Source organism: Manacus vitellinus, unplaced genomic scaffold (genome assembly GCF_001715985.3).
Source record: "Manacus vitellinus isolate BGI_N305 unplaced genomic scaffold, ASM171598v3 scaffold_48_pilon, whole genome shotgun sequence".
Lineage (NCBI taxonomy): Eukaryota > Metazoa > Chordata > Aves > Passeriformes > Pipridae > Manacus > Manacus vitellinus.
The window spans coordinates 5948360-5958650 of record NW_021940593.1 but is presented as its reverse complement, the minus strand read 5'-3'; the positions used below and the strand labels follow the sequence as shown (position 1 = coordinate 5958650).

At 51.7% G+C, this 10291-nt stretch overlaps 1 protein-coding gene across 1 annotated transcript in view; it reads right to left on the bottom strand.

The window, feature by feature from the left end:
• Nucleotides 1-10291, bottom strand: part of PALD1 (phosphatase domain containing paladin 1) — a 16218-nt gene that overhangs the window by 3468 nt on the left and 2459 nt on the right. Inside the window, exons 6-16 of the mRNA XM_029962611.1 lie at nucleotides 10180-10276; nucleotides 9969-10073; nucleotides 7443-7538; nucleotides 7112-7246; nucleotides 6418-6534; nucleotides 6155-6334; nucleotides 5454-5651; nucleotides 4987-5127; nucleotides 4298-4369; nucleotides 3980-4120; nucleotides 1135-1290 (exon numbers count right to left, since the gene is read on the bottom strand). Of these exons, the coding sequence (XP_029818471.1) occupies nucleotides 1135-1290; nucleotides 3980-4120; nucleotides 4298-4369; nucleotides 4987-5127; nucleotides 5454-5651; nucleotides 6155-6334; nucleotides 6418-6534; nucleotides 7112-7246; nucleotides 7443-7538; nucleotides 9969-10073; nucleotides 10180-10276 (1438 nt within the window). The remainder of the gene's footprint in view (nucleotides 1-1134; nucleotides 1291-3979; nucleotides 4121-4297; nucleotides 4370-4986; nucleotides 5128-5453; nucleotides 5652-6154; nucleotides 6335-6417; nucleotides 6535-7111; nucleotides 7247-7442; nucleotides 7539-9968; nucleotides 10074-10179; nucleotides 10277-10291) is intronic.

Sequence of the window (10291 nt, the reverse complement as noted above, 5' to 3'; positions counted from 1 at the left end):
TAGCAATAAAAACAATTAAAATAATAGAATACATCAACAGAAATAATACAAGGAATTAATAATAAAATACAGATTTTAATCTGTGCATTGAAAATGCAGCTCCAAAAGGTGCAGCATTAAAAGATTCAACACCAGAAGGCACTGCATTAAAGGGAAGGTGCAGCAAACAGGGGGAAAGAGGGAACATGTAAACCAGTGCATTGAAAATGCAGCCCAAAAAGGCGCTGCCCCAAAAATATATAACGGCAAGAAAAGGTAAAAATGCTAGTAGCAATAAAAACAATTAAAATAATAGAATACATCAACAGAAATAATACAAGGAATTAATAATAAAATACAGATTTTAAATAATAAAATAAAATGCAGTAATAAAATAACAACACGTAAATAAACTATAAAATATAATAACAGTAATAATAGCATCATTAAAATTGCCATGTCCTCAGCTTCCCCTCCTCCCCTCTGCCTCTCAGGCAGAATAATACCTGCAGGCAGCAGCACACACATGCCCCTATGCCCCCACCATGACATGTACCACCTCCAAAGTCCCTTTTCCAGGGAAACATGCAGCCCCCTCAATGCTTGGATGTAAGGCAATGTGTTCCAAATAAATCCAGCAGCTGTAGCCCCCCTGAGCTGGAAATACGAATAGTTTAGGGTCTCTTCCTCACACCCCTATTCCATATGGATAATTTAGGGACTCCCCATTCCATTTTCCCAGCTGGTTCCCAATTCCCTTGGATACCCCATGCCACCATCCCCATGCTCCCAGACCCTGTGCCACTTGCCCTGGCCAGTCAGGGTTGGCCAGTGGCCTCCCAGCCCCAGGTGCTGCAATCACACCTGGCAGATCAAACTAAACCCCTGGGAAACTCAAAAGAGGAGAAAAGGACAGGTTTGGGGTGGGAGAGCACCCCATCCATGTGGTGGGACTCCATCCCTCTCCAGTGGCTTTCCACGATTGCCCCGAGCCTGGGGAGCTTGCCCAGAGCAAAGGGACCACGGATGATGCCCCAAACAATCACGCAGAAATCGTAAACAAACTACAGATGGTGTTCTGCTTCCCAGGAAATTCCCGTGTTCCCACGTGAAGGTGACGTTGGGTGAGGTCTGCTCGGGCAGGGAAGGCCTCACCTCGCGCATCCAGAGGCTGAAGGGCCTCTGCCAGGAGTCCTTCTTCTCCAGGTGCAGGTAGGCGTTGAAGAGGATCAGGTAGATGTAGCGCTCCAGGTACTGCAGGCTCCTCAGCTGCAGCGTCCGTGTCTCCTTCTCATCCTTGCCCGACTTTCCCTGGATGGAACAGGAGCCTGGCTCTGGTGCCCGCCTTGGGAGAGCATCCCAGAGGCAGCTCAGCCCTCACCCCCGCTCCTTCTCCATCCCACTCTGGAAGCTGGGTGGTGAGGGACCCAGGAGGACCTCTGGGGCTATGGAAAAGCCATGGGAGGAGCACAGGAAGGGGGAGGACCACTCTGGGGACAAAAATAAGCACATCCTTCCCTCCTGCTCCCACTGGCACTTGGCACTCCAGGCTCTCATTTCCTTGTGGTTTCCAGCGTACACCAACATCGCCCTTACGGGGCAGAGCTCAAAAATAGGTGAGGGATGGATAAAGGGGTGGGGGGTATGCCCAGGAGCCAGGAATAGGTGCCCAGGTGCAAACTGTACCCCAAGCCATGAGATCCTGGACTGCAAAGCATTTCCCCAGGGAAAAACTCCTCCCTGGAAAGCATTCCCCAGCTGGATTCAGCCTCCGTTGCCAGAGGAAGAGAGGACATGTGGCCACCCAGTGTCCCACTCTGAAGCTGATGGCCATTGCATCTTCTAGTATTGCTTATATATATATTTAACATAAATATCCATTTTATTATGGTTTATATTACAGATACTATAAAATTCATAGATTCATTGTTTATATTTATTGTTGTTGTTATATATTGTATTTAATTATACAATACTTTTTGTATAATAAATTTTACTAGTATTATTATAGCTCTTAGGAACAAGCTCTGCACAATGCTCCTTCTAGGAATCAATAAATAATAAATAAAACAATAAATAAGAGCCTTGATCCCACATTTGATCCCACAGACCATCCCAAAGAGCAGCCACTCCTCACTTCAGCTCTGCCCTTTGGAAAAGGTGTCTCCTCCACATGTGTGTGCCAGTATTTGTAGAGAGCAGATCCTATTATCCTGTTATTTATCTTATTATTGCATTACCCTATTTATTTTTCATTCTATTATCCTATTATTTATCCTAGGTTTATATTCTATTATTTATTTTTATTCAATTATCCTATTACTTATCATTTCATTCTATTATCCTATTTATTTTTATTCAATTATCCTATTACTTTTTATTTTATTCTATTATCCTATGGATTTTTCTTCTATTATCCTATTGCTTTTTCTTTTATTATCCTATTATTTATCACCTTATTAAATTCACCTATTTAGTTTTAATTCAATTATCATCTTATCATTATATCCACCTATTTATTTTTCTCCTATTATCTTATTATTTATGATCTTATTATCCTATCATTTCTCTTTTATCCCATTATTTATATTTTCTCATATTCTCCAGGTTTTTCCTCCCAGTTAGGAGTGGGAAGAGGTCAGAACAAACCAAGCCAAGTCCAAAGCACCTTTTCCTTCCCTCCTGCTTTGCCCTAACCCTGCAAAGCATCTCCCAGAATCACGATTCCCACAGTTCTCTTCTCCAAGCTGCTCATCATTGAGGAAAAAAATAAAAATAAATTAAAATCAAAGCATTTGCACACAGCCCTGGCAGAGAACAGAATTAAATCCATAAAACAGGTTGCAGCCCCTTTAGGGTGGGAATTTTTAGCTCTGCAGCAGCAAAGGATGAGATAAGGTAGGTGCCACTTCCCACCTGGCCACCTTCCCGGGATAAAGGAGGAAAAAGCAAACTTAAATTAAATTACTTACCCCAAATAAAATTAGATTAATAAATAATAAATAAATGTGCAATAATAAATTTATGAATAATAAATAATAGCTATTGCTGCAAATAGTCAGGTCTCCAGAGGTTTTCCTCTCCCAGCCCCTCAAAAAAAAAAAAAAGCAGAGGACTCAAGAAACCAGGAGGCAAATCCCCAGGGAGGCTGCAGATGTTACTGGGTGATTGAACATCTTGGTTTCTCTTCCCCTCATCGATCGTTCGTGGCCATTAATTGAAAACATGGATCGATGGCAGCTGGAGCAAAAGCTGCAGCGAGGAATCACTGGCAGGACACGGCTCAGACCATCCCAGGCAAGGAATGATGCCAGGTCCTGAGCTCAGCTTGTCCAAGGCCCCATGAAATAGTAGCACAGCTTAAAAAATTCCAAATCTGATCAAAATAATCCTTTCTCCTCTTCATCAGCTCCATAGAGGCTCCCAAGTAAAACAGGGCTGTGGACCACAGGCTCAGCTGGCCATGGGATGCCACCGGCACAGATGGGTCCCTTCCCAAGGATGGCTCCTCTTCCCAAAGATGGGTGTCCTTCCCGGGCTCAGAGGAGCACGAGGAGCCTTTGGGGCTGGAAGCAGAGCGGGACAGACCAGTCCTGCCCTCTGCCGGCAGTACCTCACGGGATGGAGGGGATGCTGGATCAGATGGAGGCTGGAGTGGGATGTGGGATGCAGGTTGGTGCCAGAATGGCAGCATTCTGGGTGGGATGTGGGACAGTGAGAGATGGGTGGGGTATTGGGTGGGATATGGGATGGCACCAGACAGGTGGGATGTGGGATAGGATTCGGGATGGCACCAGAAAAGCAGGGATGCCAAACAGCAGCAGACAGGTGGGATGCAGGACGGAACACGATACAAGACAGCCCTGGGTGACCATGACCACAAGAGCCCTGGCATATCCCTCCAGAAAGCCTCACCCAGGAAACCAAACAGCTTCAGCAGGGCTGGTCCCAGAGCCCAGCTGCACCCCCTGGAACTGGGCAGTGGGAAGAGGCAGCTCACCTGCCGGTAGGTGCAGATGATGATCTCCCGGAGGTGGTAGTGCATGGGCGTCATGGTCTCACTGACCGTGTCCAGGGCCATGTCCACCTCCTTCTTCATCCGGTGACCGTCAGGCAGGAGCTGGACCACCTTCATCACCACCTGGAGCACGGGCAGAAGCAGAAGGGGCTTCACCAGGTGCCTGCTCCCCTTAATCCCACTGCTCTATCCCTGCCCAGGAGAGGATCCAGCCCCTCCAAACAAGCAGCTGTGGGTTAAGGCAGCAAAGAGCAGGCTTGGAGGGGGATACCTAAAACAGAGTCATGGCCAAGGACTCACCTCAAACTCCCCTTTGGTGTACTTGGCATCAGGCACGCTCACGATTTCCTCCTCGCTCATCTCGGGGATGCCCTGGGGTGGTCAGAGGGGGCTGGGTCATTATGGGCTGCACAGCCCTGTCCTCGCTGCCCAACAGCTGAGCAGAAATGCAGAGCCTGCACCCAGTCCACCAGGGCCCAGGCAGCCCCCACCTCCCCTCTGCTGGGCAGAGAACACCCAAGTTTTATCCCCACCCAAGGAGGGAGCCACATCTCTGGGACAGAGGACTGTTCCAGGCCCTGGCACAGGCTGCCCAGAGAAGCTGTGGCTGCCCCATTCCTGGAAGTGTCCAAGGCCAGGTTGGATGGGGCTTGGAGCAATCTGGGCTAGTGGAAGGTGTCCCTGCCCATGGTAGGGGGTGGAAGTGGATGAGCTTTAAGGTCCCTTCCAGCCCAAACCACTCCGTGATCTCTCCTGCCCTTTAACCCTTCATCCTGGCATGGGAGCTCTCGGGAAGGGGGTAAAGGGATGCACCCACACATCTCCTGGAGCTCACTGGGGGTTAGGCACGCCAAGAAGTCAACATACAGATGTCCACCTCCTCCAGCCCACCCTGGCCCTGCCCACACTCCTTTCAACCCTGCAGAGGTTCCCCAGCAGGCCCTGCTCCAGCCCAGCCCGCGGGGAGAGCCGCAGCCCCCATTACACACGTTGAAGTGCCAGAGGGTGAGCACAGCCATGACCATGGCCGTGGTGGTCCTGCCCCGGCCGCTGCAGCAGTTGAACACGAAGGCTGCCCGCGAGTCCTCGGCCAGGGCGCTCTTCATCACCTCCAGCAGCCGGTCAAAGTCCTGCCAGGGGTGAAGCCAGTGGGTTTTTAGGGATGCAGCCCACTGCAGGTCAGCACAGGTTGCCCACCTCCCTTCCTCACCGTGGCACCTCCACCTCTGCCGTACAGCCTCCGGTCCCCTTGCTCCCAGATCCATCCCTACCCAGCTGAAGGCACCCAGTCTCTCCATGCAACATCTCCCTGCCCTGGCAAGCACCCCACACTGTGCCTGGGCATGTCACTGTAGTCCTGGAGCTGTGTGGCACCGAGCAGCCAAGTGACATTCACCCCAGAGCAGCAGAGATGGCTTGGAAAGGAGGCAGCAGCACCATCCCATCCCCGGGGTACCTGCTCCTTGGGAGCACAGAAGTCAGGAATGGGGATGCGGCGGTAGGTGAGCCCCTGGCAGGAATTCTTCTGCTGGCTGAATATCTCCTGTGTGGTCAGGCAGCTCTTGAACATCTTCATCTGCTTCTCTGCCTCCAGGTACACCTCCAGCCACTTCTGGCACTTCATCAGGTCACCCTTCAGGGCAGCCTCCAGTTTCTGCAGGGGATGGAGAAACCCTCACTGTAACACCTGCTCCTCCTAATTTTTGTAGGATTTTAATTATTTTTTTTTAGATGCAGGCTCACATCCCTCTTAAACACCCCATAGCCAACTCCAAATCCCACCTCAGGTCCTGGCTACCGCTTCCACCCAGGACCACAGTCCCCACCGTGCTTGATGGGAGCCTCAGGAGCATCATCTCCCACCACGCTGGGCAGCTCCTCCACAGAGCTGTGCTGCTGCTGCAGCCAAACCCCTTCACTGCCTATCTCCTCTGGAAACCCAGCTGGGAACATCTGCTCCCCTCTCCCCAGGTGTCTTTTACCCTGACTTTTAAGGCAAACTTTAAATTCTTCTAGGGAGGATCTCTGCTTTGCTCCCTCATTCCCAAAGGAAAACAAAACCAAAACCAGCAGCGCCAGGGGGTGAGGGACTATCCAAGCCTCTGGGAAATCCCCCACGAGGGCTCATAGGAGTATCTCCCAGCAGGCAGAGCTCACCTCTAGCTGCTGGGGTGAGGCAGTGGGCACAGGGATCAGCTCCTCCAGGTGCCCGGGCTCCCGCAGTGTGTAGATCTGCTCGTTCCCCTCCAGGACCGCTTCTTCCCGGAGGTTGATCCAGACAATGCGGGCGTGCTTCCTCTTGGCATCCGTCAGGTACCGCAGGACACTGCCCAGGGTCTGGGGAAAGGGTGGGCAAGGGTGATGGGAGCTCTGGGAGCCCAATGAGGGGTCCCTGCCCAGTGTGGGGTCCTGCCCCTCACCTTGGAGCTGGGCTGTGCTGTCCCGTAGACAGGCATCTTGGGCACCCGGCGGAAGTTGGCCACGCTCATCTCCTTGGCAGTGCTCAGCACATCCGGGCAGGAACGCTCATCTGCCACCTGCAACGGAGCAACGCCTGGGCAAGGGGTGCCCCCTCCCAGCCATGGGGTTCCCAGCACCCCACAACCTCTCACCCACGGTCCCTGCTCAGGAGAAGTCCCCAAACCTTTCCAACAGCAGCATCCAGGACTCAAAGCCACACAGCTGTGTTTCAAAGGTGGGAGATGCTCTTCTTGCAGCACAACCTGCAAGGCACCAACAGCCCTGGGCTCCTTCACCCCACCACAGCCAAGGACCACCAGAAACACTGAGCTGCTGCTTAGGTTCACATCATGGGATGCTCCAGCACCCTGGTACCTTGGGTCTGTGGGGCCGGACACATCCATGTGCAGAGCATCTCTGCCCACACAGGCATCCTTCATCGAATCACAGGATGGTTTGGGTTGGAAGGGTCCTTAAAGACATTCTAGTTCCATCCTTGCCATGGACCCCAGACCCCAATGCTGGCCCGGAGACCCCAAAGCACCTGCCCTACAATGGGAAACCCCTCGCTTCTGCCCACCCCCGAACCTCTGTGAGGGAGAGCAACCCCAGCAAGGCGCCATTCCCGTCTCTGCACCCCCGGCGGGCACTCACCAGCACTCGTGTGCCCTTGGTGACCAGGTCCACGGTGACGGTGAGCTCCGAGCAGTTCATGCCCGCCTGCAGCCGGTACAGCTCCGGGTGCCGGCACATCCACCTGCTGAAGCTGAGGGCAAAGCCCAGGGGGTACTGCCGGCGGGGGGCCGGGGAGGGACGCGCCGTCAGCCGGGCTCGACCCCCGCCTGGGCACCACCCCACCCAGAAAACCTCCTGGAAAACTCTCGGAGGCGGAAGCCCCTTCCCTCCCCACTGCACGACAAAGCAAAAAAAAGAAAAGAAAAAAAGAAGAGGGGGAAAAGAAAGGTTTTTTGGGGGGGTCTTTTACCTGCTCGTGAAGGTAGTAATTGAAAGCAATCAAGTAGAAATAGCGTTCAAGACTCTGTAAAGTCCTCTGGAGGAAATACTCTTTGGTGCTGCTCCCCTGAAAGCACAGGCAGAGGGAATCCGTGATGCTGACCCCACACAGAGCAGGAGGCTGGGAAAAAGCCCTACAAGCTCTTCTCATGATTTATTTTTTTTTTAATTAAACATTTCAAGTTTTCTGTATTAAATGATGCTTAAAGACATGAATTTGTATTTCAGCTCAAACAAAAGCTTCCCTGTAGCCCAAGGACATGCTGGGAGCAGTTCCAACTGGACCCAAGGGCCCTGCTGTTGCATGGATACACTGTCCAGATGTTAACAGGAGATTCAAACCCAGGGGGGTGGGTTGGAAAATGCTAGGTCCTGCCCCCACCCCAGCCACCTCATGAGGCCTTTGGATGAGGTGCATCCCTGGGGAGAGAGGTCCCCCTGCCAGCCACACACCCTGTAACATCCTTCATTCCCAAGTGTCCCCTCTCTCCCTTCATGCCCAGAAGCATCCTGATGCACAAGTAACTGGCTCCAGGCAAGCTCTCCTCCTCCTCTTCATCCTTACCTCCCCAAAGAAGGCATGTGCCCCACCACGGCTATCCCCTCCCAGGGATGAAGCTCAAACCCTCAGGATTTTCCATAATTCAGAAATCCCAGGGTGGGGGTTTGTACATCCAAGCATCCCATCCAACAAACTGACCAGTGAAGGAGCACCCAGCATGGCATCCACAAGCATACCTGGAGAGCCCATCAGGACCTACTTCCCAGGGTATGATGGAAAATCCTATAAGGTGGGGCTGTGCCAGGGGTCAGCTCGGCGAGTGGGGTTTGCTCATCCCTGAACTACGTGGCTGACTCATGAATATTTACTTGTTCTCCACAAGAGAAATCCGGCCTGCTGTCATTTATCAAGAGGAAAGGCAGTGGGATTTGCTCTGGGAACTCAAAACAAAGCCTGCAGGGATGGAGCGGTGCCGGGTTTGCCGGCAGCGCTGACGGCGGAGCGGTGCTCCTGCAGCACTCCATTCCTGCAACCAAAGCCAGCCCCGCGCTCTCACCCAAGGTAAATCTCTTCATATTGCCCTTAAATAGGCTTTTGATGGAAAGGGGGATGATCCCCTCACATCCCAGTGGTGCAGAGTTGGGTATCCTGGCGATCCAGTTGTGGTTCAACATCCCACACTGGGATCCACCGGCATCTCCATCACTTGAGGGCTTAAATCTCCATTTTTACCCCCCAAATCCAGACAGAAACCCACTGTCCAGCGTGACCTCCTTCTTCTATGCCCAGAAAAGCCCTTCCTCTCCCCCCCTAAAAAAAAAATTAATTAAAAAAAAAAAAATCAACCAGCTCACCCAATACCACTCCAACACTATAAAGCCCAGGCTGGTTTTCCCATGTCTGAGCATCATCCCCTCTCCCCTCCTCCATCCTCCCCCCAGCACATTTTCCTGGCCCCTTGCCACTGTTTAAACCTGCTCTTGCTCCACAAAGACTTCAAATAAACACTCCTCAGGGCTTATTTATGGCAGTCCCCCAGCCATTTGTTTCCCCAGAGTCCAGGATGACACAGAACAGGGAAAAGCCAGGGAAAGGCTTCAGTGCAGTAGGAAAATCCCTTACCCTGAGCCAAAGATTCCCCTGCTATACAAGAGAACCTACCAGCACATGAGCAGCACCAAACATATCCAAAACTGCCCTAAAAGGGGGCAAGGGGGATAAAATTTGGGATTTGCCATTAAATGCCAAAAAAGAGACTGTAAATGCCTTCTTTTCCCATCCTTTAATCATTTTCATGGGGGTTTTTTTTTGTTGCACGGTACCTGGTTTCAGATTGCTCTTTAAAACCAGCCCCAGCACTGCCACCCCACATTCAGCATTTAAATAGGAAAATTAATCTCCAAAGAGGCTGGGATTGGGACAGCACTTCTACCTGAGCTCCCTCCCTCCCTCCCATCACCTAGTGTAGAGCCCTCCAGGCCAGGCAGGGGAGTCCTACAGCTTTCCATGCTGGAAAACCACCCTGATGGCTCTTTAAAACAACGGGAAACAAAATGCATCTACAGCTAGAAACGCCTGACCTTGAGTGACCATATTTGCAATGATCCCTCCCAGCTCCCGAGGACTTTTACCATCCAGGCTGATATCGATTTTACAATTTTAGAGCTGACGAAACCAGGGCACAGGATATTATTTGCCCCTGAGGTCACCCACCAGAAGCAGCAGCGAAGCCCAGAACAGCCTGTTTCCCCCCCAATCCCAGCCTGCTCAATTTTATGGCTTTTGAAGCAACTGGAAAGGAAAAAAGAAGAGAAAAATAAAAAAAAAAAAGAGAAGCCCCACAACCTTTCAGGTTTCACATCTCTGGGAAATCTCCAGCTCTCAGGAAGCTTTGGGTTTCCAGAATTTACATTCTTCTCATCCCAGCGCAAAAACAGCTCAATAAATTATCCCGTGCCGACAGCTCGCATCCGTGCAATCCTCTGATTGCTGTACCTGGATCTGATAGTCCTCCCCGATCCCCTCCAGCTTCTTCTTGTTCTCGTAGATGGCTTCCTTCATGTCGTGCATCTCCGAGCAGGAGGCGATGGCACTGTCCACCTTGGGAGGAGCAAGGGGGAAATCGCTCCATAAGCCTTGGATCAGAGGGGAAACAATCCCTCCCCTCCCAGCCACCCCACTAGGGGCTTCAGCAGCACCCCCTTACCTCCTCGACCATCTGCTGGCCTTTGGGGACCATCTCGATGAAGGCCTGGATGACCCGGAGCCTGTCCCTGGGAGGTGTTTTAGGCAGGTGGGGGAGGCTGGGGTGGGAGAAG